Source organism: Rhinoderma darwinii, chromosome 1 (genome assembly GCF_050947455.1).
Source record: "Rhinoderma darwinii isolate aRhiDar2 chromosome 1, aRhiDar2.hap1, whole genome shotgun sequence".
Taxonomy (NCBI): Eukaryota; Metazoa; Chordata; class Amphibia; order Anura; family Rhinodermatidae; genus Rhinoderma; species Rhinoderma darwinii.
Genome location: NC_134687.1, coordinates 349,357,134 through 349,384,592, shown reverse-complemented (window position 1 = coordinate 349,384,592; position 27,459 = coordinate 349,357,134). Strand labels below are relative to the sequence as shown.

The following is a 27,459-nucleotide window of genomic DNA, read 5'->3' as shown; positions in this document are numbered from 1 at the left end:
AATAGAAAAAAATCTGAAATTTCGCCACTCTTTTTTGCGTACTAAATCTACGCCGTTTACCGTGTGGTATAAATAACACAATAACTTTATTCAGCGGGTTGTTACGATTGCAACGATACCAAATTTGTATAGTTTTTGTATGTTTTACTACTTTTACACAGTAAAATGCTTTTTTTTCAAAATTATTTGTTCTTGCGTCTCCATATTTGAAGAGCCGTAACGTTTTTATTTTTTCGCCGATGCGGTTGTATGAGGGCTTTTTTTTTGCGGGACGACTTGTAGTTTTTATTGGTACCATTTTGGAGTAGATGCGACTTTTTGATCACTTTTTATTACATTTTTTTAAAGTCAGTATTCACAGAAAACAGCAATTTTTCCATAGTTTTTTATTATTTTTTTTACGGCGTTCACCGTGCGGGTTAAATAATGTTATAGATTTATAGTCTGGGTCGTTACGGACGCGGCAATACCAAATATGTGTAACTTTTTAACTTTATTTTGTTTTTTTAATAGCAAAGCAGTTTGTAAGGGGAAAAGCTGGGTTTTTCATTTTTTTTCACATTTTTTTTTTAATTAACTTTATTAAACTTTTTTTTCACTTTTTTACTAGTCCCACTAGGGGACTATAATATGCGATTCACCGATCGCTATTGTAATACACTGCAATACTTTTGTATTGCAGTGTATTACTGCCTGTCCGTTTAACACGGACAGGCATCTGCTAGGTCATGCCTGCGGCATGATCTAGCAGGCAGTCGCTCCAGGCAGACCTGGGGGCCTTTATTAGACCCCCGGCTGCCATTAGAGACACAGACACTCGGCGATCGTATCGCCGGGTGTCGGTGGGAGAGAGAGGGAGCTCCCTCCCTCTCTCCAAAACCACTCAGATGCGGTGCTCGCTATTGAGCACCGCATCTGAGGGGTTAAACGTGTGAGATCGATACTAATATCGATCTCACACAGCAGAGCAGGGACGCTCCCAGCCCTCAGCTGCCTGTAGCAGCTGAGAACAGGGAGATCTGACAGTTCCCTGCTCTGTTTACTTATTCCGATGCCGCGACGTAAAAAGTCTATGGCATCGGAATAAGGCCCGTTAGTGACCGACGTAGAAACACGATGGGCCGGTCACTAACGGGTTAATGTTCATGCATCCAACAACAATGGTGTGCACGGCAGGATTGCAAGGAGAAAGCCACTGCTCTCCAACAAGAACATTGCTGCCCATCTGGACAAGCCAGAAGGCTATTGGAGCAATGTTTTGTGGATGGATGAGACCAAAATAGAGCTTGTTGGTTTGAATGAGATGCGTTCTGTTTGGAGAAAAGAAAACACTGCATTCCAGCATAAAAACTTCATACCATCTGAAACACGGTGGTGGTAGTATCATGGTTTGGGTCTGTTTTGCGGCATCTGGGCCAGGACGGTTTGCCATTATTGATGGAACAATTCATTCTGAATTATATAAGCAAATTCTAAAGGAAAATGTCAGGACGTTTGTCCGTGAGCTGAATCTGAAGAGAACGTGGGTCATGCAGCAAGACAACAACCCTAAACACACAATTCGTTCAAACTAAAGAATGGTTACAGAAGAATAAAGTTAGAGTTTTGGAATGGCCAAGTCAAAGTCCTGACCTTAAACCAACATAACTGAGTTCAAGCTGTTTGGTACGTAATGGACTAAAATTCCTCCAAGCCGATGTGCAGGACTAATCAACAATTTCCGGAAATGTTTAGATGCAGTTATTGCTGCACAAGCGTCACTCCAGATACTGAAAGCAAAGGCTCACATACTTTTGCCACTCACAGATATGTGTTATCGGATAATTTTCCTCAAATAAATGACCAAGTCTATTGTTCTTGACTCATTTGTTTGATTTGGTTCTCTTCTACTTCTAGGACTTGTCTGAAAATCTGATGGGTGAAATGGGTAAAATTTATGCAGAAATATAGAAAAATCTGAAGGGTTCACAAACTTTCAAGCACCACTGTACTTCAATTAGGGAATTGCTTCCTTTTACAAGGGGGTTTATTTCAGATAATAAGGTGCTTGAAAAATGCTAAACTACTGATTAAAGGGGATTTCTTGGACCTTTTACAATTGGGGGCAGGGGAGAGACCCTGTGACGTGCTCCCTGCCCCAGCGCTGAGGTCCTGTTCTCCACTCAGCGCTGGAGTAAGTGGCACTATATGGGGTGACTATGTGTTAGTTTTTTTTTTTTTTATGTTCTCCCATCCCCTGCCCTGCTGCTCATTGTGAAAAGTCCCAGATAACCTTTTTAAATCCTGTTAGAAGCAGGGGCGAACTTGGGGTTCCAGGGTCAATTGGTTCAGTATGATACAAGCCTATTCAATGCAGGGATAAAGCAAGGGGAATCGTCACACCATTCATTTACAATGAATAAAATAGCCAGGACCAATACATCAGCAAGTCAACCATGTTAAATGTCACATGTAGTTCTTAAATGGGCCCATGTACTCAACAAGTCATATTAAGTAGGTAACGCAGGTAAAAATAATGGGTTACTTAGGCCCTAAAAACATGGTAATTTGCTGAAGCAGGTATTGAGGGCAGCTGATGGAATGCCCACATGAGGAAATAGTCAGGCAAATCAAGGAATGATGGTCTCTGTGAGTCAGAGATGGATAGATAAACCAGTAAGTAACTAAAGCTCTATTCACACTGCGTTTTGCAGTGTATGTTGAAAGCATATATTGGGAATTATTCCTGATGTATAACTCAGACAGAAGCCTTTCACTAGCACGACTACCTATCTTTGACTAACTCACAGAGAAAGAGAATATAGTACTGATTATTATCAGATTTACTAAATATCATATATATTACGTAGTCTAAATATGCAGTATACTGTCAATGCACTGTCTCTGTAAGTAAGGGTGATTTGAGAAGGTGCCGTCATATTGTGGCGTTGTACCGTGATTCTTGCAGTGTTCGAAAATCGCAGTAAAACGCTGCAATAAAACAGCATTGTTTCATTTCACCCTTAGAGAGGAGTCAGAGAGGGGTAGTAGAACTTTACACGTGTTACCACTCTCTGACTCGTCTCTAAGAGTATTTTCACACGCTGAGTCAAAAACGTCTGAAAATATGGAGCGGTTTTCAAGGGAAAACAGCTCCTTGTTTTCAGACGTTTTTTAAGCCGCTCGCGATTTTCGCTGTGTTTTTTACGGACGTTTTTGAAAAACGGCTCCAAAAACGTCCCAAGAAGTGACCTGCACTTCTTTTTCGCAGCCGTTTTTCTTACGCGGCCGTTTTTCAAAACGACCGCGTAAAAAAACAGCCCATCGGAGCAGAGTGCCGTTTTTCCCATTGTAATCAATGGGCAGCTGTTTGGAGGCGTTCTGCTTCCGATTTTTCTGCAGTTTACGGCCCGAAAAACGGCCGTAAATAGGCCGTGTGAATATACCCTTACTCTCGCTGTTTGGCGGCCAGCACCAGTGTGGCCAGCAGCCACAGTCCTGTCCTCCTCCTCTAGTCTAATAAGACCTGTAGGAGGGTGCGCACAGCACTAAAGCTAGTTGTATTTACCCTTTTTGAGATGAGGCCGTCCTCGCTGGCCCTTCTTCCTTTTACTGTTGCTGGTGGTGCTTAATGCAGAGAGGAGGAGGTGGTGCTAAATCTGCACACAGGCCACTCTATCACTGTGCTTCTGTTCCTGCCTCTGCAAATAACATAGAGAGCAACAGTGGCATAGGGATATTAAAAAGCAAACAAACAATGTTTCAGGTTGTCTGGGGTGTAGTAAAAACACATCGGCACCCCAACACCTTATCAGTATGCCACTGGTTAGAAGTTCTCCTCAAAGCGATGGCTTAACTGTCTGTAATTCTTGCCATTGAAAGTCACTTTTATGCTTAACCGTTTATTTTACCTTCATTCAGCAAGATAATTTGTAATCTTTATTTTCTATAAATTTACCTTGTTTGCAGAAATGACAATTTAGATACTACTCCTACCATGAGGGCTAATTCAGGATTTGAAGAGGCAGATGCAAAAACTGGTAGGTAAAGCTAGTGTATTGAATTATTATTCAAATAATGTTTTGTTCCATTTTATGTGCAGCAGAATACACTGTGCCCATGTTTGAGTTGTGATACATTTGTAACATTTTTCTCATGTTTGACTGATGCCATTTATGGAAAACTGGAAAAAACTAATTTTCCAAAATCCAATCAGGTTCTGTCATTATAAACATAGATATAAAGAGGTGTTTAGTGTCTACTTCAAGATTTCTTTAAAAGGTAGCTTCACTTATGAAGCTCGCTCGTTCTCCTACCCAAAATTGAAACTTATCGGGGCGAGTCGTTGCAGGGGAGGCAGGGCAGACAGGTTTCTTTTGCAACAGACTCATGCCGAAGCTTCACCTGCAAAGGCCTATTCAGGAGTTTATGCACACTAAAATGGTCATTTCAAATTTTTTTCCCCAGAAATCAATAGTACAAGTGATAGATCAGGTTACAGCTGCTGCCCATAGAAGTGTATGGAGAGATGCACGGGAAGAGGGAGTACCTACAGAGATGCACAGAGGCTATTTCTGCTTCTAGTAAGGCTGTGTTCTGCTGAGGGGTTCCGTCTGAGGTTTCCGTTGGGTTAACCCCTCGGCGAATAGGCAAATGGAAACCTAAGCTTCCATTTGCATCACCATTGATATCAATGGTGATGGAAACGTTGCTAAAGGTTTCCACTGGTCACCGTCGTGACAGGGTTCCATCGTTTTTGACTGAATCAATAGCGCAGGGGACTGTGCTTTTGATTCCGTCAAAACAATGGAGCCCTGTCACGACGGTGACAAACGGAAAACTTTAGCAATGTTACCGTCACCATTGAGATAAATGGTGAGGGAAACGGAAGCTTAGGTCTCCAGTTGCCTTTCCATTGAGGGGTTAACCTGACGGAAACCCTCAACGGAAGGGCAACGGTGATGTGAACAGGCCCTAAGTGTTCTACTGTCTTCCCAGTGCTAGATTTCCCGCTATACTGCCCATTACGTCTGTATAATATTTTCCATGCTGCTTCTGTTTATGTGTGAGAGATTGATAAGGGAGAAGGATTTCCTATTTTCTTTGTGCTGTGTATGGGAGACATCATAGCAGCAAGTCTGCGTTCCTTCTGGAGCTGATTTCACGGAAAGATGACAACTAGATATTGAGCCTTCAAAGAGAAAAAATCTGGTTATAAATGCAGGATACAAGTCGTATAATGTTGTTCCTCATGTACACAAATATGTCACCTAATTCTGAAAACTCACCTGAAACGACAGTTACACTAAAAACAAAATATTGTTGCGAGTGGGTCCAGAATTCGAGACTGAATATAGAATGTCAAAGGGGCTTCACACTGGGCAATTACAGGGCAGACAAGCGTTCGTAGAACACTCGTTCCCGATAATTGCCCTGTGTAAACAGGGCAGCGACCGGCAGATGAACGAGCAAACGTTCAGTGATCAGCAGATGAAAGAGTATCGCTTTCAAAAACTGAAATATTATCGTTGTCGTCCGCAGATGTGTAAACAGGGTGTCGCGCTGCTGACATGATAGTAATGTATGGGTACGAACGATCGGAGTAACGACCGCTCGTCCCCATACATAGCGCATTGTGACAGGAGCAAACGAGCACCGATCAACGAGCTGTCTCGTTGATTGGCGCTCGCTGCACCGGACAAAATTTTGTCCTGTGTAATAGGGTCTTTAGACTGCGACATATTATGCACTCTCATCTTTATTATCCTATTAACCTTTACTTTTTCTCAGTTCCCTGATATTATCTTGCGTCTACTATCTTCAGTTTGTTTCAATGGTTAATCATGTTATCCCCTTTGTCATATTACTGTGAAAAGTCTAACTTTATAAATCATTCTAGTAGAACGAAATAATCATCTATTGAAATCATTGATTTTTACCTGCCAGGAGTATAGCCGAGAATATATTAACCAGCAATAAGTATGCATTTTGTATGTTTTTGTTTTATAATAAGTAGAGGAAGGTAAGCTACACCTCTGAACGCTCCCGTTCGATGGATCAGCAGATAAGCTTGATACCTTTATGGAACTTGGATAGATGTACAAAACGCAGGATGTGGCAGCAGATGTATTTTAGCAATGGGGTGGCTGCACCAATACTTAGTGCCACTAGTTTGATACTATTTGTCATTTTGACCCTTTCAAATAAAGCCTTGTATTCAGCAGTAATTGTGAGTTAATCACGAACTTAAGCTCTGTTCACATCCGTGCTAACTTTTTCCGCCCTTCTGTTCCATGATCGGAAATCACTGACACTAATGGCGCCCGATGGAACCCATTGACTTTAATGGGTTTCCGTTAGGGTGTCTGTCGTCTTACCAGAAGACATAGCGCAGTTGTTTGGTTTTCGTTCGTGGGTTCCCCTGACTGAAAGGTCTGACAACCCCGATGCAAATGTGAATGAAACCGAACTCATGTCTACTGTTAACTGCTAAATATGGCACTGCAATTATAGTGTTAGGCAAGTATCTTTCTGCCGTTATTCGGGCTAGCGATTGCCCTTTCTGGTTGTATAATGGTGAAGGAAAATGAGGCCTTGCTATCATATGCAAAATTTTCTGTCATAATCTATTTGGAGATCATGCTCATCTACTCATTGCCAAAGTAGATTTCAAAATCTCTATTTTATGAGTTAATGAAACCCTTTATTTTATTTTTATTTTATTTTTTATTTTTTTCACACCCTTTCACCTATGATAGCACCCCTGGAGAGACATCCAATTCGCTGGTCAGGAAGCCTGATCTAAAAAAAGACACACCTCCACACCGTCCGTTTTCCTGTCCTCCGGATTGGATTGTCCTGTGGTCATGACACACTCTCCAGGATTGCAGACCCTCTAGCAGGTACTCCGCTGTGTTCCTTGGGGTAATCTGAAGGTGTAAGGCTCTTAGCGAGCAACCTTAATCTTGGGGCTCGTCACTCTCTCCTCTCCCGGTCACTGCTTCCCTCTATGGAATTAGTAAGGTCCTGCTGTGGGTGGGATCTCCTGTGAGTGAAGATGGTTCTCCATGTTGCAAACTTTGGGAGTTGGGACTCATGGCTCAGCGTTTGGGCTGCTCCTGGTGCACGGCAGTGACTGCTTCCGGTCACGCGTCATTTCCGGCAGACGGTGTTCGTCGGCCCCCAGCGGGGAGGAGTGGGCTACAGCGCGTAGTAGACAGAGGGCCTCCCCAGCCAAACCTAGAAACCTAGGCCTGTATTAGGCCTGAACAAAGATGGCTCCTTCTCCACCAAGCAAACAGCAAGAAACTGGCAGCTTCATATCAGAAACCGTTATGCCAGACGTGTTTAGATAAGGTCTTGGCAGAGGAGTTCACTAGCCTCGCCATTCGCATTAAAGGGGTTTTCCCATCAGAGATATTTATGACATATCCACAGATGTTTGACCAATAAAAGAACATATTGATTGAAATTTTGGGAGACGTGTACTTCTGTTCAACCACGCTTTTTCTGAGGATTACATTACGTCAGACTGGGTTTGTCTGATCTTACAGCGTGACACCGCTCCTGATATCGGGATTTGTGCTGCTTCAAATATTTTATTTTTTGGATATCCACAGAATATGTCATAAATGTCATAGATGCGGGTCCCACCTCTGGGACCCGCACCGAGCTCTAAAACGGGACCCCTTAAACCCCGTTCTACCTCTCTGTGTTGTGGCTGACGCGCGCGATTCCCAACCATGAATTGCGGAAACCACATAATTCGCTGAGCTACGCTGTTTCCGTAACTGCCATTCACTACTATGGGAGTTACGGAAACAGATTAGCTTAGCGAGCTACGCTGTTTTCGTAATTCATTGTCGGAAATCACATTCTTCAGCCACAGCACAGAGCGGTAGAACGGAGTTTAGGGGGCCCCGTTCTAGAGATAGATGCGGTCCCAGAGGGACCCGCATCTGACATTTGACATATCCTGTGGATAGATCATAAATGTCTCTTTTGGGTAAACGCCTTTAACCCTTTAGTGACCACCAATACGCCTTTTCCCAGCGGTCGCTAAGGGACCTCTTCACGGCAGCCTAGTCCTGCATGGGTCTCACGTAAAGGCTGGGGCGGGTCTGACGGCCGGGCTACTACTCTAATGGTAGCAATCAATGTTTACTTAGATCGGGGGCGTTTAACCCGTTAAATGCTGCGGTCAATAGCGACCGCAGCATTTCATTTGTTTACAGAGGGAGGGAGCTCCCTCAGTCATCCATCGGCGGCCTGCAATGCAATCGTGGGCCTCCGATGGGGTGCCCTGGCAGCCAGGGGCCTAACAAAGGCCCCCAGACCTGCCCTGGCTACATGCCTATTAGGACGCAATAAAGGACTGATAGGCAATAATGCTTTAGAGATTATTTATTTATTTATTTATTTCAGTTACTTATATAGCGCCAACATATTACGCAGCCTTGTACAGAGGTCCACTTTTTTACTGTCCCCATTGGGGCTCACAATCTAAATTCCCTATGGGTATGTTTTTGGGGTGTGGGAGGAAACCGGAGTACCCGGAGGAAACCCACGCAAACACGGGGAGAACATACAAACTCCATGCAGATGTTGTCCTTGGTTGGATTTGAACCCAGGACCCCAGTGCTGCAAGAAACAAGAAATAAAAGTGCACATATATGGTATCACCGCCACCGTAATGACCCAAACGATAAAGTTAGCATGTCATTTAAACCGTAGGGTGAACACCGTTAAACACAAACTATGGTGGAATTGTATTTTTTTCCTAGTTTTCAAGTCCTATGTACCCCCAAAAAGTACTAATGAAAACTATGTCTCATCCCGCAAAAAACAAGCCCGCATATCACTACATCGACGGAAAAATAAAAACGTTATGGGTCTTGGAAAGCGATGATACGAAAACGAATAATTTTCAGCTCAAAAGTAGTTTATTGTGCAAAAGTAGTAAAACATAAAAAACCTTAGATATGAAGTATCGTCAAAATCGTACCGACCAATAGAATGAAGGTAACATGTTATTTACGCCACACGGAAATGGCGTAAACTTAAAACGCATAGAACAATGGCGGAATTGCTTTTTATTTTTTTTTCTATTGCCCCCCGCAAAAAAAAAAGTTAATAAAATGTAGTCAAAAAATTATGTATGCCAAAATGGTGCCATTAAGAAATACTAATCCCGCAAAAAAAAAGTCCTCATACAGCTATGTCGACAGAAAAATAAAAAAGTTATAGCTCTAATAAAAAAGTTATAGCTCTCTAAATGTGACTATGGAAGAACGAAACAAATTGCTTGGTCATTAAGGCCTAAAATAGGCTGGTCACTAAGGGGTTAAAAATATGGTACAAACAGAGGTTGGGAACTCCATTAAATCTTTTAAAAGAAAGCGTAACTTACATAGTACCTAGTCTGGTAGAACAAGGGTATCTGACTCTCTTCTAGTGAGGCTGTTTATATGTTTGAGGAAGAGGGGTAGCTAGTCTCCTCTGAGAATTCCTCTGAAGTAGACCGGGGGTAGAAAGAACCTTTTTCCGGCTGAGGACGTGGATCAGTTCCTTAACCAGTTCAGGACCGGGCTATTTTGCGCCTTCAGGACCAGACAGCGTTTAGCCATTTTTAGCACGGGTTAGTTAAATGGCTATAACTTTTTTATTTGTTGGGCTAACGACGAGATTTTTGCGACGTTTTTTCCGTAGACCATACAGGTTTCATTTTTATCGTTTTTATACACACCTTTTTTGCTATTTTAGAATTTGTATTCATAAAGTTTGAAAATAATAGTAAAAAAATAAGCTTTTTTACGTTTCAGCTATTTTTTTGGGGGTAATAACATAGTTTTACCCTAAAATAGACCTTTTATTTGTGATTGTCATTGTCTACCGTAAATTTTAATATATTACATGTCTATATTAGGGTAATTGGGTCAGTGCTATCGTTACAACAATGATTGGCGGGGGGGAACTGTTTTTTTTGGGGTGGGAATTTTATGTGTATTTATTATTTAATTTTTTTTTGCACTTTACTTTACTATTTTTTTATTACTATGGTCTGTCCCTCAAAGGTCAAAAAAGACCTTTGGGGAACTTTATATATATTTTTTCTTTCTTTTACACCATGCTTTTCCCCTGTAACTGGAGCTGCACAGCAGCCCCAGTTACAGGGGAAATCAGCCCTCTCATAGTGACGATTCTCACTAATAGGGCTGTGCTGGGTCTTGTAAGACCCAGCAGCAGCCTGCCACTAACGGCACCCGGCGATCATGTGACCAGTCACATGAACACCGGGAGGAATAGAGACAGCGCCGCTGCTGCTGTCTCTATTCCTATACACAGCGTTCATTGAGCGCTGTGTAAAAAGACATTGGAGAAGATAGAAGCAGCTAAAGCTGCTTCTATCTTCTCCTCAGGGTCCCCGGCAGTCACTGACAGCCGGAGACCCGACATTCAGCTGCCCGATCGCGCGGGCAGCAAGTTAAAACCCGAGCCGTAAAAAGTCTATGGCTCGGGTTTTAAGGACCCTGACCGCTGGCCGTAAAAACACAGCCAGCGGTCGAGAACCAGTTAAAACAGTCCGAGCCACTATGAAAATTGATGAACCCAAAGAACCCCAGTCCGTCCAGGACATTGTTTGAGGGCCTAGGTCCTAGAAAACCGAGAATTTTCCCTATCTATAGGAATGTGGCCAGCCTCATTAAGAGGCAGTGGAAAAAGCCTAATGGGAAGTTAGGCATCCCCAAGATTTTAAAGAGGAAATCTCCTTTTGAGGAGGAAGTGAGCAAGGACTGGGATAGTTTTCCTAGGCTGGATGCCCGGGTAGCAAAAATATCCAGAAAGAACGCATTGCCGTTTTGAAGATCAAGGTTCACTCCCTGATCCAATGGATAGAAAGGCAGACCACTATTTAAAAAGAACCTGGGAAGCTTCTACATGGGGCCTTTAACACCAGTATTGTGGCTACATGGGTGGCTAGGTCCCTAAAAGATTTGGATATCTCTACTAGGGCTACATATAAGACCTCTAGGGAACAGATACTGACTGCCCTCTCGGTTTTATCAAAAGCTGATGCTTCAGTAGACTCTGTTCGCCTATCGGCTAGATTGGCAGCACTGTCAAATTCAGCCAGAAGGGCTGTATGATTGAACACATGGAAAGGAGATGCAGGCTCAAAAGGAAAGCTCTGCTCTAGCCCTTGTTCAGGAGATTTTTAGTTTGGTTCTCCAGTGGATGACCTACTGGAGAAAGCCTCTGACAGGAGAAAAGGGTTTCCTACTCGGCGCAAACCACCGGACTCCTTTCATCCTAGGAAATTCCACAAGTATTTTAAATCCTCCAGATTCCCTAGAAAAAATAAGTGCTTCCTGTTTTAGGCCTCCGAATGATCCCAAAAATAAAGATCACCAGCAATGACGCCAGGGGGAGCGGGGTAGGAGGTCTCTAATCCCTATTCTTTCAAGAATGGGAAAAGATAGAAATGGTTTCATTTTGTCACCGTTGTGTAAGGGTTCTGTTTTGACGGAATCAATAGCGCAGTCGACTACGATATTGATTCTGTCAAAACAACGGAACCCTTACGCAACGGTGACTAACAGAAACCATTTGCACCGGATCCGTCACCATTGAAATCAATGGTGACGGAAAAATATGGTTTCAGTTTGGATTCTGTTCATGGGTTCCTCTGACGGAAAGGTCAGATGGAACCCATGAACAGAGTCCCAACGTAGATATGAACGAAGTCGAATTCTCATCCTGAGTTCTTCCTAATGACTGGGTGAGTGGAGAGGTGTGTCCTTTTTTGTCATCAGGCTTCCTGTTCAGTGAATGGGATGTCTCTACAGCAGTGGCGGATTAAGTAGACCATAGGCCCTGGGCTGTTCCACAAGCTTGGGCCCCCCTCTCTCCACCAACACCCTGCCATGTCGTGTCTATATTAAACACCACCTTTCTGTGCGTGCATTGACAAATGGGTGTTACGATTCCCCTTGTCAAAGGGCTGTGTCCCTACATACTGACAGTCTCCAACCATCGCTGACCGTATCACACATCCTCCTGACAATGGGAATGGTAACACGCATTCGTCTATTAGTCCTGGGTACACAAAGGCTTTTTATAGAATACAAGGATTTCCTACAATGGACATGGCAGGGGAGGGGACAGATCTATAAATTCAATGACTCACAAGTGATGTCTTCTCCGATGGGAGTTGTTCTCATTTCTTCTCCATCTAACACAGACCGCTATGGTGACTTCTCCTGATGACTGCAGAGTTTCCTGATGAGAAATCTTTGCCCCTCGATTCTGCAGCCATTTTTAGAGTCTATAGCAACACAAAAATTCAGAAACTAAACACACTAAATTGTTTTATACTTGACCAAACTCCTAAGCAAATTAAGACCCTAGGCCCATACATTAATTCAGACCAATAAATTCAGTACCCAAGGGGTAACTAAACTTTTAAAAATCTTTTGGCATGTCATAGTGATATGTCAGAAGTTTTGATCTATGGGGGTCTGAGCATTGAGACCCCACCGATCACCAAAACAAAGCAGCAGGAGTGCTCGGGTGAGCACTGTTCCACTTCATTTTTGATCGTCTTTCCTCTGAGTGGTGTACGGACTCACAGGCTTTCTATTGAGCCCGTACACCGCTTGCTCGGCTATCAGAGGAAAGACGATCAAAAACAAAGTGGCTCCTCACTCACCTGAACGCTTCTGCCACTTTGTTTTAGCTATTGGTGGGGTCTCAGTGCCCGGACCCCACCAATCAGAACTTTTGACATGTCACCCGCCTTGGGCCCCGGGCGGCCGCCCGAATCGCCCACATGAGGAACCGCCACTGCTCTCCAGGGGTGCGGTTATAAGTTCGTGAAAAAGAGATTACGGGTAAGTAATTCATTTTTTTTTATTTTTTATTAACTAATAAACTAAAACATGTTCTGACTGAACCCTGCTCACACAGCAGCTCGGCTTGTTATACCATATCAGTCTAGGCAATCCTCTGAGAGCATGAATATCTGATGTCCTGAATACACTAGTACATTCTGCCAAGCCCATCAATCCATCAGTTACGTGAGCAGCATTAAAGAGGTTTTCTGGGACGTTGATATTCATGGCCTATCCTTAGGTTAGGCCATCAATATCAGATCATTGAGGGTACGACTTTCGACACCCCCACCAATCCGCTGATTAAAGTAGCCACATCACTCGCCGAGGATCCCCTTCATTGGTTACGAGGCACGGCCCCAAAGGATAGTCCATCAATATCAAACTCCTGAAAAATCCCTTTAAAGTCAATGTCATCCGTAGCATCCAGCCAGATGATTCTCATTTTCAAACTTACTCTAGGAATATAAAAGGTGGAATCTGACTGGTACCTGTGATTAGATGTTTTGTGCACAGGGCACTCAATATTTGCATTCACTGACGGCAAGTAAAGATCTGGAAAATAGTGGGGAATTGAAACACAAATCTATTTTAAAGTGGTATAACTGTTTAAACCCTTCCCGCACCTTGGCGTAAATGCACGTCCAGGTGAGCAATAACTTCGCGCATCTGGGCGTGCAGTTACGTCCGCGCTTTAACAGTTAACCGGCGCGCGGCGGTTAACTGTGCAGGGCGTCTGCCCTGCTCTCCCCGTTGCCGATCAGCGGCCTGTCGCCGCTGAAATCTGCAATTAACCCCTTCGATGCGGTGGTCGATTGCGATCACCACATTGAAGAGGTTTACAGCGGATCGGCAGCCCCCACATGCATTTGCGGGTGCTGGTGATCCTTATCACGACAACCAGAGGCCAGACAATGACCTCCGGGTTGCCATGTACGGAAGCCTCGGAGGAGCAGCCTCCGGCCGGTCCTCCAATGCTTCCTGTCAGTGTGACTGTCACGTCACAATGACAGTTAGAACACATTACACTACGTGTGTAGTGTAATGTGTTCCAGCAGCGATCAAAGCTGCAAGTCTAAGTGTCCCCTAGTGGGACAAGTAAAAAAAGTAAAAAAAAGATAATAAAAATGTTTTTAAAAAGTGTAATAATAAAAGTTAGAAGTGACGTAAACAAAGAATGCTTTCTTTTTCCTATAATAAGTCTTTTATTATAGGAAAAAAATTAACACATTAAAAAATGTACACATATTTGATATCACCGCGTTCGTAACGACCCCAACTATAAAACTGTAATATTATTTTTCCCGTACGGTGAACACCGCAAAAAAAATAAACGAAAAACTGTGCCCGAATCACAATTTTTTGGTTACCAACCCTCCCAAAATATACAAAAAGTCGCATGTACGCCAAAATGGTACCAATACGAACTACATCCCGTCCCGCAAAAAACAAGCCCTTACACCGGTTTTTTGACTGAAAAATAAAAAAGTTACGGCTCTCAGAATATGGTGACACAAAAAATAATTAATTTTATAAATAAGTGATTTTATTTCACAAACGCTGCAAAACATAAAAAAAATATATCCATATGGGATCGCTGTAATCGTATCGACCCGCAGAATAAAGGAAAATGGTAATTTATAGCCCAGGGTGAAGGCCATAAAAAAACGAATAAAAAACATTGTCAGAATTGATGGTTTTTGGTCACCTTGCTTGCCAAAAAATGGACTAAAACGTGATCAAAAATTTTTGGGGTACCCCAAAATGGTACCAATGAATACCTACAGAGTGTCCCGCAAAGAATAAACCCTCACCCTCCGGTGGAGAAAAAATAAAAAAGTTCTGGCTCTCAGAATATGGCGATGCAAAATGTGCAGTGTCCAAAAGCAGATGGGATCGGGCACCATTTATCAGTGCGACTCCGGCCACATATCTGCGGATTATTATTTATTTACTGCATTATTATACCCTCTTATTATACCCTGATGTACCCCGCACAGATAACATATGCCCCCACATTATAAACTGAAACACCAGTAAAACCCCAAACAGAACAACTACCAAGCTACATCTGCGCCCCAAAAGCCAAATCGCACTCCCTCCCTTCTGAGCCCTGCAGCGTGTTTACGTCCACAGATATGGTATCGCCATACCCGGGAGAACCCGGTTAATATTTTATGAGGTATTTGTCTTCAGTGGCACAAACTAGGCAGAACATGTAGTGCACTAAAATGGCATATGAGTGGAAAATTTTAATTTTCACTCTGCACCATCCGCTGCACATTAACCCCATTAACCCCTTCGCGCACCACGACATAGCATGTCGTAGTGTGGGGGGTGATGTATGGAGCGTCTCACGTGAAAAATAAAGAATTTAAGACGTCAAAATAGCTGTTTTTTGGTCACCTTCGCTCTACCTAAAAATGTAATAAAAAGTGCTCAAAAAGTTGTATGTACCAAAAAATGGTACCAATAAAAACGACCGCTCGTCCCTCAATAAATAAGCCCTAACACCGCTCTATTGACTGAAAAATAAAAAAGTTGTGGCTCTTGGAACGCGGGGAGGAAAAAACTAAAAAGGAAAAGAAAAAAATGGACCAGTCCAGAAAGGGTTAATTACTTTCTAATGAAAAACCATTTATGACCACACGTGGGGTATTGCCGTACTCGGGAGAAATTGCTTTACAGATGTTGGGGTGCTTTTTTCCCCCCTTTATCCTTTGCGAAATTTAAAAAATGCATCATTTTAGTGGAAGAAACGTTGATGTTCATTTTCACGGCCTAATTCTAATAAATCCTGCAAAAGACTTGTGGGGTCTAAATGCCCACTATATCCCTAGATAGATTCTTTAAGTGGTGTAATTTCCACTTTTGGGGGGTTTCCACTGTTTTGGCCTCTCATGGGCTTTGCAAATGCAACATGGCACCCAAAAACCATTTCAGCTAAATTTGAGCTCCAAAAGCCAAATAGCGCTACTTCCCTTCTAAGCCTTGCTGTGGGTCCAAACAGCAGTTTATTACCACATATGGCATATTTCCGTAATCGGGAGAAATTGTTTTACAAATGTTGGGGTGCTTTTTCTCCTTTATTCCTTGTAAAAATTAAAAATGGCTACCTTTTTTCAGAAAAAAAGTAGATTTTTTACCTTTACAGAATAATTCCAATGAATTCAGTAAAACAACTGTGGGGTCAAAATGCTAACTTTACCCCTAGAAAAATTTCTTGATGAATGCAGTTTCCAAAATGGGGTCACTTTCCGGGGGTTTCCACTATTTTGTTCCCTCCAGTGCATTTCAAACGAGACATGGCACTAAAAACTATTCCAGCAAAATCAGAATTTCAAAATCCAAATGGTGCTCCTTCCCTTCTGAGTCCTGCTGTGGGTCCAAACAGCAGTTTATTACCACTTATGGGGTATTGCTATAATCAGGAGAAATTGCTTTACATATGTTGGGGTGTTTTTTCTCTTTTATTATTTTAAAAAAATTAAAATTTCTACGTTTTTTCAGAAAAAAAGTAGATTTTCATCTTCACAAACTAATTCAAATAAATTTAGCAAAAAAATTGTGGGTTCAAAATGCTAACTATACCCCTGGATAAATTCCCTGAGGGGTCTAGTTTACATAATGAGGTCACTTTTGGGGGTCTTTATTGTTTTGGCCCCACAAGACCTCTTCAAACCTGACATGGTACCTAAAATATATGCTAAAAAAAAAAGGAGGCCCCAAAATCCACTAGGTGCTCCTTTGCTTCTGAGGCCTGTATTTCAGTAAATTAGCGCACTAAGGCCACATGTGGGGTATTTCTAAAAACTGCAGAATCTGGGCAATAAATAATAAGTTACATTTCTCGGGTAAAACCTTCTGTGGTATAGGAAAAAATTTATTACAAATTAATTTTGTAAAAAAAAAAAAATGTAATTTGTAACTTTCACCTCTTCTTTGCTTTAATTCCTGTGAAGCGCCTAAAGGGTTAATACACTTTCTGAATGCTGTTTTGAATACGTTGAGGGGTGCAGTTTTCAAAATAGGGTGATTTTTGGGGACTTTCTAATATATAAGGCCCTCAAAGCTACTTCAGAACTGAACTGGTCCTTTTAAAAATCGCCTTTTGAAATTTTCTTGAAAATATGAGAAATTGCTGCTAAAGTTCTAAGTCTTGTAACGTCCTAGAAAAATAAAAGCCCATTCAAAAAACGATGCCAAACTAAAGTAGACATATGGGGGATGTTAACTAGTAACTATTTTGTGTGGTATTACTATCTGTTTTACAAGCAGATACATTTAAATTTAGAAAAATGCTAATTTCTGCAAATTTTCTCCAAATCTTGGTGTTTTTTACAAATAAATATTGAATTTATCAAACAAATTTTTTCACTAACAAAGTACAATATGTCACGAGAAAACAAACTCAGAATCGCTTGGATAGGTAAAAGCATTACGGAGTTATTATTACATAATTTTGACGCATGTCAGATTTGAAAAATCGGCTTCGTCCTGAAGGCCAAAACAGACTCAGTCCTGAAGGGGTTAATTTTAACATGATTACAAATTATTTACATAACTCTGAACATCCCTTTAATCGTTGTAAAATGGAAAGGTTCTGCAAATTTGTAATACACTAACTCTTTTAACCCGTTAGTGACCGGCCCATAGTGTTTTTACGTCGGTCACGAACGGGCCTTATTCCGATGCCATAGACTTTTTACGTCGCGGCATCGGAATAAGTAAACGGAGCAGGGAGCTGTCAAATCTCCCTGCTCTCAGCTGCTAGAGGCAGCTGAGGGCTGGGGGCGTCCCTGCTCTGCCGGGTGAGATCGATATTCGTATCGATCTCACCCGTTTAACCCCTCAGATGCGGTGCTCAATAGCGAGCACCGCATCTGAGTGGTTTTGGAGAGAGGGAGCTCCCTCTCATCCCACTGACACCCGGCGATAAGATCGCCGAGTGTCAGTATCTCCGATGGCAGCCGAGGGCCTAATAAAGGCCCCCAGGTCTGCCTGTAATGAATGCCTGCTAGGTCATGCCGCAGGCATGACCTAGCAGATGCCTGTCTGTTGTAAACGGATAGGCAGTAATACACTGCAATACAGAAGTTTTGCAGTGTATTATAATAGCGATCGCAGAATCGCATATTAAAGTCCCCTAGTGGGACTAGTAAAAAAGTAAAAAAAAAAGTTTAATAAAGTTAATTAAAAAAAAATGTGAAAAAAAAATGAAAAACCCACTTTTTCCCCTTACAAACTGCTTTACTATTAAAAAACCAAAATAAAGTTAAAAAGTTACACATATTTGGTATCGCCGCGTCCGTAACGACCCCGACTATAAAGCTATTACATTACTTAACACGCACGGTGAACGCCGTAAAAAATGTAATAAAAAAACGACGGAAAAATTGCTGTTTTCTATGAATCCGGACTTTAAAAAAATGTGATTAAAAAGTGATCAAAAAGTCGCATCTACTCCAAAACGGTACCAATAAAAACTACAAGTCGTCCTTCAAATATGGAGACACAAAAACAAATAATTTAAATAATTTGTAAAAGTAGTAAAACATACAAAAACTATACAATTTTGGTATCGTTGCAATCGTAACAACCCGCTGAATAAAGTTATTGTGTTATTTATACCACACGGTTAACGGCGTAGATTTAGGAAGCAAAAAAGTGTGGCGAAATGTCAGATTTTTTTCTATTTCCCCCCCCCAAAAAAAGTTAATAAAAGTTAATCAATAAATAATATGTACCTCAAAATGGTGCTATTAAAAAATACAACTTGTCCCGCAAAAAACAAGACCTTATACAGCTATGTCGACGCAAAAATAAAAAAGTTATAGCTCTTGAATGCGACGATTGAAAAACGTTAAAAATAGCTTGGTCATTAAGGTCTAAAATAGGCTGGTCATTAAGGGGTTAATTCATCACCGTGTTCAAGATCACTTCTGTCATTGAATGGGGGTTTTGAGGGCCCCATGCATAACTGTTTTTTCTTACATTTATTTACATAGCCGAGTGCTGCAGCTTTATAAGCACATTCACACTATGACATGTCAGAAGATGTGATCGGTTTGGATCCATGTGCTTATACTCATACTTTAATCTAAGGTGCCAAAACCCTACATGTTCTCCAATAAAATTCTCTGACTTCTCTGGCCCTATTCACACGACAGGTATTCCCGTTCTTTGAACGGCCGTCACACGCCGCAGTAGGAACAATAGACTCCAAATGGAGCTATTCACACGGCCGATTTTTTTTTTTTTGGCGTCAAAAAATGGGACATGCTCTATTTTCAACCGTTCTCCCGGGGACCGTGTAAAGAACGGCTGTCACTTGGATGTGATCCGACAGACTGCCGCTCGTTCGCTTTCTTCTCCTCCTCACAGTGCGAAGTGCATGTGAGGAGGAGAGTATTTTTTTGCTCCCTGTAGGAGCGGAATCCCCAATCCCCGGCCACAGCGTTGCCAAAGCTGTGGCCGGGGATTCCGCTCCAGGAGAAGTCCCTAACTTAACTGTCTATATATGGACACAGTAACGTCAGGGACTTCTGAATCGGAATCCCCAGCGCTGTGGCCGGTGTTTCCTCTCCAGAAGAAGTCCCTGACTTCACTGTCCATATATGGACACAGTGATGTCAGGGACTTCTGAAGCGGAATCCATAGCACTGTGGCCGGTGATTCCGATCCAGGAGAAGTCCCTGACTTCACTCTCCATATATGGACACAGTGATGTCAGGGACGTCTGAAGCGGAATCCCCAGCACTGTGGCCGGTGATTCCGATCCAGGAGAAGTCCCTGACTTCACTCTCCATATATGGACATTGAAGTCAGGCACTTCTCCTGGAACGGTCCCTGACAGTGGCGCTATCTACAGGAAGGTAGGGGAGTACCATCTATGGGGGGGGGGGGGTTATATAAATGGGTGTTGTGTAGAACTACCTACAGGGGTGCTGTGTGGTATTACCTACAGGGGGGCTGTGGGGCATTACCTACAGGGGGGCTGTGGGGCATTACCTTCAGGGGGGCTGTGGGGCATTACCTTCAGGGGGGCTGTGTGGCATTACCTACAGGGGGCTGTGTGGCTATACCTACAGGGGGGCTCTTAGGCTCTATTCACATGACAGGGTCCGAGTCTCGACCAATAAAAACTGTCGTTTTGGTCCGTTTTTCTCGGTCGTTTTGCATCTGATCCGGGCCGCGTTTCCTTTTTTAACGGCTGTATATGGACAGTGAAGTCAGGGATCTCTCCTGGAGCGGAAAAACCGGCCGCAGCGCCGGGGGTTCCGCTTCCGAATTCCCTGACGTCACTGTCTCCATATATAGACAAAGTGAAGTCAGGGACTTCTCCTGGAGTGGAATCCCCGGCCACAGTGTTGCCGAAGCTGTGGCCGGGGATTCCGCTGTTACAGAGAGCAAAAAAATACCCTCCTCCTCACATGCACTTCGCACTGTGGAGAGGAGGAGAGAGCGCGCGACTGAAGATACGGCCGTCACTTGGAACACATTCCAGTAATGCCCGTGTATTACCTGGCCCCCTAGACTTCTATGGGAGCCGGGAGAACGGCCCGAAAATAGAGCATGTGAGTAGCCCCTTTTGGGGTCTATTGTTCCTACTGCAGCCGTGCAACGGAAGTTTTTTGAACGGCCGTCACGCGGCCGGTAAACCGTGTCGTGTGAATAGGGCCTAATGCTGCTTTGCCTTTTCTGACACTATATTTTTAACGTGGTTTATCCTGTAAAATTGCGTTTAGCTCATTTGAATGAATATGCAAGAAATAGATGGTTCCTTAGCAGATTAACGCTTTTCATTCCAGACTTACTATTGGTATTAGAAGTATGAATGCCCTTGGATGTCTGGAAACTCCTTACTAATCAGACCATGTCATCATTTCTGAATAAATAGTTGTCATTTTATGCAAATAATCATAGATTAGTGATTGGTATGATGTTTTTATTATGCATAATTAAAAGTAGAGTGTTAAATACATCGGAGGAGAGAAACAAACAAGCATAGCTTATTATTAGCAGTAAGGCAATGTTGCAATGATACTGCTAATATGGTGATTTTACCAGGATTATAAAAGTCACCCTGATGTATGAGCTAATAATTATATGTTGCTGGAGTATAATATTATAATATTTACTTTGGTAATATTGATGAGACGACAAAGAGGCGGAATAATTATTCAAATTTGTATGAATAATCGGGACACATCTCCTGCATGTAAATAATGTCTCTGCATTAGCATCTTACTGGAGTTGAGCGGGCAAGACAAAAAAAATGTCTATTTGATGTATTAAACCACATCTGATTAAGATGCTTCATGTGTTTACAACTTTATATTGCTGTTTAGAAACTATTTTGTAGTTCACGTTAACTGTTTTTAGCTTTTTTCTTTTGAAAAGTATATTTTATGCTTGATAGTACAATTAAATCAAATCTGAACGGATCGCTAAAGAGATTAACTTTTTTCAACCCCTGCTCCTTCTTTATAGGATACAGCAGAGTTATCAACAAATTCATGTTTACATCCAGAGATGAAAACATGTACAAACCTAATATTTCTCACGGCTGAGAGTTTGCTACAATTGTATCAGTCAAATTTGATGTTAAAGGGGATTTATAAATACTTTTTAACATGCACTAAACATGTAAAAAGTTATATACTTCGTAATTGTGTCATTCCCACGCCACTGGTCCTCGATCCTCATTGTTTATCAGCTGTGCATAATGACGTGATATCCATCTGATGTCACATCACAGGATTTGCGACAGCCAATACAGGCCACTGCCATCAGGTCAGGCGGCAGATTTCCTGCCACAATCCCATGACCTCACAATGACCTGGCATATGGCATACAGCTGATGATAAGGTAGACCAAGAATCAGCGGCGCGGGAATTTTACAGAATCAATAAGGTATGGAAATATTAGTATTTTTTTATTTTACAGGTATTTATAAATAAACCCCCTTAACGACGAAGGACGGATATATCCGTCCTGTGCAGGTGCTAGTTCCCGCATAGTGGCGGATATATCGTCCTCTGATCGCGCGGGCACTGCCAGTGTACCCACGTGATCGGTGGCAGGAGCACGGCTGTTCTACACAGCCTGGCTCCTGCCGTAACTGCCGGAATCGAAGCGCGCTCCGATTCCGGCAGTTCAACCCATTAGATGCCGCTGTCCATAGCGACAGCGGCATCTAATGTGTTTGACATCGGCGCCCCTGCAAAGAAATCGCGAGGTGCTGTTGGGTTTTCATGGCAGCCGGGGGCCTAACAAAGGCCCCCAGGTATGCCTTCAGCAACTGCCTATTAGGGCATGCCAGAGGCATGGCCTAATAGATTGCCTGTCAGTTTTACACTGACAGGCAATAATGCTTTGGTATACAAAGTATACCAAAGCATTATATAAGCGATCAGAAGATCGCATGGTGAAGTCCCCTAGAAAAAAAAATATGTAAAGCAGTTAACCCCTTAATGACCAGCCTATTTTAGACCTTAATGATCAAGCCATTTTTTACGTTTTTCCATCGTCGCATTCCAAGAGCTATAACCTTTTTATTTTTGTGTCGACATAGCTGTATAAGGTCTTGTTTTTTGTGGGACAAGTTGTACTTTTTAATAGCACCATTTTGGGGGACATATTATTTATTTATTTAACTTTTATTAACTTTTTTTTGGGGGGGGAATAGAACAAAACCTGAAATTTCGCCACTCTTTTTCGCGTCTTAAATCAACGGCGTTTACCGTGTGATATAAATAACACAATAACTTTATTCAGCAGTTTGTTAGATTGCAACGATACCAAATTTGTATAGTTTTTGTATGTTTTACTACTTTTACACAGTAAAAACGCTTTTTTTTCAAAATTATTTGTTTTTGTGTCTCCATATTTGAAGAGTCATAACGTTTTTATTGTTCCGCCGATGCGGTTGTATGAGGGCTTTTTTTTTTTTTGCGGGAAGACTTGTAGTTTTTATTGGTACCATTTTGGAGTAGATGCGACTTTTTGATCAGTTTTTATCACATTTTTTTTAAGGCAGTATTCACAGAAAACAGCAATTTTTCCATAGTTTTTTATTAAATTTTTTACGGCGTTCACCGTGCGGGTTAAATAATGTAATACATTTATAGTCGAGGTCGTTACGGACGCGGCGATACCAAATATGTGTAACTTTTTTACTTTATTTTGTTTTTTTAATAGTAAAGCATTTTGTAAGGGGAAAAGCTGGGTATTTCATTTTTTTTTAAAAAAAAATTTAAAATTAACTTTATTAAACTTTTTTATTTACTTTTTTACTAGTCCCACTAGGGGACTTTAATATGCCATTCACCGATCGCTATTGTAATACACTGCAATACTTTTGTATTGCAGTGAATTACTGCCTGTCCGTTCAAAACGGACAGGCATCTGCTAGGTCATGCCTCCGGCATGATATAGCAGGCTGTCGCTCCAGGCAGACCTGGGGGCCTTTATTAGGCCCCCGGCTGCCATTAGAGACACAGACACTCGGCGATCGTATCGCCGGGTGTCAGTGAGATGAGAGGGAGGGAGCTCCCTCTCTCCAAAACCACTCAGATGCGGTGCTCGCTATTGCGCACCGCATCTGAAGGGTTAAACGGGTGAGATCGATACTTATATCGATCTCACCCGGCAGAGCAGGGACGCCCCCAGCCCTCAGCTGCCTCTAGCAGCTGAGAGCAGGGAGATTTGACGCTCCCTGCTCTGTTTACTTTATCCTGATGCAGCGCAGTGAAAAGGCATATGCATCAGAATAAAGCCCGTTAGTGGCCGCCGTTATAAGGCGTATTGGCGGTCACTAACGGGTTAAATAAAGTTTATGAAAAAAATTAATATATATATATATATATATATATATATATATATAATTACAGTCAAAAGAAAAGAAAACCACTTTTTTTTCCACAAAAAGTGGTTTTATTTAGTGTCAAAACAAATAACACATACACATGTATGGAATCCAATAAAAAATAAAATAAAAATGTATCTATAAGTCCTATGTGCCCCAAAATAGTACTAATGGAAATAACACCTTGGCCCGCAAAAATCAAGCCCACATACGGCCACATTGACGGAAAAATAATAAAGGGTCTTGGAATGCGGTGATGCAAAAACAAGTAATTTTTTTCTAAAAGGGGTTTTATTATGCAAACGTAGGAAAACATATAAAACCTTTATATAATAGGTATCCCTGTAATCGTGCCAACCTATAGAATAAAGGTAATATGTTATTTACGCTGCATAATAAACGACGTAAATTTATAATGTGAAAAACAATGCTGGAATAGCTGTTTATTTTCAATTCTCTCCTAAAATAAAGTTGATAAAAGTTAATCGATATATTATATGCATCCAAAAATTGTGCAATTGCAAAATACAACTCGTCCCGCAAAAAACAAGCCCTTATACGGCTATGTCGGCGGAATAAAAAAAAGGTTAATGCGAATGTTGTTGGAAAGTTGAAATGCGACCGTGAGCAAACAAAATAATCCTACGCGCAAAATGGCCTGGTCATTAAGGGGTTAATATAGTTATTGTATGTGGATTAAAATGCTATGGACACCTTTGCACTAAATTTTTGTTATTGTTCATTTGCTCGATAAATGCAAATTTAAGCAACTTTCTAAATAGTCTTTATTTAACGGTTCCTACCGTTTTGCTGCTGTAGAGTCTCTGCAGGTCCTGTGGATAACTGGTTGTGCTGCTTCTTTTAACTTAAATTTGTCAGTCTACTTCTCCTGACGGACCGGACTGACATAGTCTGCTCTCACCCTCCCTTCTCTCAGTTTTAGATATTGCAGCAGAAGGTGAGGCGGTTGTACACGGCAGTACAGAATGCGAAGAGGGTGGAAAGCATCCTACTGTTCAGGGAGGGCAGATCATTTAGTAGATATGGAGGAGAGCATAGGATGAATCGGTGTAGAGAGAAAGCTGTTCTGATACATGAGCACTAGTAAAGGCTTCAGCAGCAGCCTGGAGTTACGCCCAGCATGTATTACAGGGTGGGCAGATCACACAGGCTGCCATTATCAGAGTGTAGAGAGCGAGGAAAGCACACGGGACGGGTATTCACACAGGCCATCAGTGTAGAGAAAGATGTACTCTAATACAGGAGCTCTATTGAAGGCTGCAGTATCCTGAACCCACATACCCCACATCTAGCATGTATCTCGGGGAGAGTAGATCACACCGGCGCTCAGTGTAGAAAGAAAGCTGTATTCTGATGCAGGAGATCTAGCGAAGGCAGCAGCATCCTGGACACATCGACCTCACATCCAGCATGTATTACTGGGAGGGACACATCCACGGGAGAAATGTCTGAAACCAAATTTTAAACTGAATATCATATAGCCCAAATAGGAATGATGATTGCAGGCTGAAGTTTAGTGCAACTTTTTTTTAACTCCAGGTAACCACTAACATGTGTAAAGATATATATATTTTTTTCCCATGTGAAAGGTTTTCATAGCCTTTGATGCATTTTTCACATTGTAAGCTCTTGTTGGTGTTGATCTTGATACAGGTTATCGTGACTGGCTGTGTTTCTTAAAGGGTTATTCCCACCTTAGCCATTTATGGGATATCTGTTACCATAGGATTGAATGGAGAGCTGCGTACATGCCAGCCACCTCTCCATTTATTCTCCGCCTGTATGCGGTGGTTGCCCCACCAGTCAGGAAGGGTTATGGTTGACCATCATTCTGGGAATAGGAGTGGGTCCCAGACCTGGGACCCACATCTATCATCCCATTGATATGTCATAAGTGTCTACAGTGGTAATAACGTTTTAAAACTAGACATAACTACATCATTAATTTCTGTTTCAATATGCAGGCATGATTGTGTAACCGAGATTGCATCAAATGTTTTCTGAGTTTGCCCTGATCTGTGTTTTTATTTTTTTTTATTCAGGTAAGGGAGAGGATTATGACGCTCTCAGCATTAATGCAGATACATATGACAGTGACATAGAAGGGGCAAGCTGTGAAGAGCGCATCCATGAGGCACCTGTTACAACTGGTATCAAGGCTGCAGGGCAACCTGATGACCTTGTGATGGACATTGAGAAAAGTGTGAATGAGATTCTGGGCCTGGCGGAACCAGTGGTAGAGGAAATTCCCACTAGTACTGTTGCTGTGCTCCCTGAGGACATTCAGCCATCAGCTCAGCAACTGGAACTGCTGGAGTTAGAGATGAGAGCCCGTGCAATTAAAGCCTTGATGAAGGCTGGCGATGTGAAGAAGACTTGAACATATCTTATTGTTTATTATTAAAAAGAAAGCTTATTTAAAGGGAACCTGTCATCTAGATTATGCTGCACTTACTGAGGGTAGCATAATGTAGTGACAGATGCTCTGATTTCAGTGGTCTGTGACTTATGTGAAGTAGGTTTAGAGAATTTACACTTTAATCCATGCGGCGCGTGGGCAGCTCAGTCAGAGTCCTATGTATTCATGAGCTACCACTCCCACCCGCAGCTGATTGACAGATTTCTTGTTTTGCACAGTAAGGGTATGTTCACACGATTAACAAAATACGTCTGAAAATACGGAGCTGTTTTCAAGGGAAAACAGCTCCTGATTTTCAGACGTTTTTTGAGCAACTTGCGTTTTTCGCTGCGTTTTTTACGGCCGTTTTTGGAGCGGTTTTCATTGGAGTCTATGAGAAAACGGCTCCAAAAACGTCCCAAGAAGTGTTTGGCACTTCTTTTGACAAGCCGTCATTTTACGCGCCATATTTTGACAGCGACGCGTAAAATAAAGGCTCGTGGGAACTATACATCGTAAGACCCAGTGCAAGCAATGGGCAGATGTTTCCAGACGTATTGGAGACGTCTTTTCAGGCGTAATTTGAGGCTTAAAATGCCTCCATTACGCCTGAAAAGAGGTTGTGTGCACATACCCTTAAAGGGATAAATCTGTCAATCAGTGGAGGGTGGGCAGTGAGGGCAAAATAACCTAGATGACCGGTTCCCTTCTTAATAAATATATATATGTATATGTGTATATATATATATATATGTATCTTTTTTGTGTACGTTGCAACTTAAATGTCCACATCTGTGTTTTCTTTTAACAAAGATTAATGAAATGTATTGGATTACAGCATGTCTAGAGCCACACTACAATACATAGAATCGGCCCGGATCGTTGAATTTCTTTCCCCCATATAAAGTGGTGAATTATCGCTGATGGCAGTTGTTTTGTTAGTTTTGCTTGTACTTCCTGGAGATTAAAAGTGTCTTCTGTGTAAACCTGTCAGTTTTCAATTTGCAGAGCCTGTTTTTATATTAAAACCTTTTTTTTTTTTCCCTCTTAATCATTAATATTATTGCATATGAAATATACGGCAGAGGAGCACAACTGGACAGCATCAGATATTATTACTTTATATACACCATGAGAGTGAAAATGTTGTCCTGGAACCGGATGGTCGCTTTAAGGGCGGGTTCACACGTGGCGGAATTTCACTTAAATTCCGCTGCGGACACTCCGCAGCGTTAATCCGCAGCGGTGCCGTTTGTCCATTGACTTACACTTTCATTTAGCAGTGTTCGTTTAGACGAGGC

The 27,459-nt window shown here is 42.0% G+C and overlaps 1 protein-coding gene across 2 annotated transcripts in view; it reads left to right on the top strand.

Moving 5' to 3' along the window:
* Window positions 1-27,209, top strand: part of CAAP1 (caspase activity and apoptosis inhibitor 1) — a 56,536-nt gene extending 29,327 nt beyond the window's left edge. For both annotated transcript variants that reach the window (XM_075826401.1, XM_075826391.1), the window contains exons 5-6: window positions 3,949-4,019; window positions 25,803-27,209. In XM_075826401.1, the coding sequence (XP_075682516.1) occupies window positions 3,949-4,019; window positions 25,803-26,140 (409 nt within the window). In that variant the 3' untranslated portion in view covers window positions 26,141-27,209. The remainder of the gene's footprint in view (window positions 1-3,948; window positions 4,020-25,802) is intronic.
* Window positions 27,210-27,459: the final 250 nt, after the last annotated feature.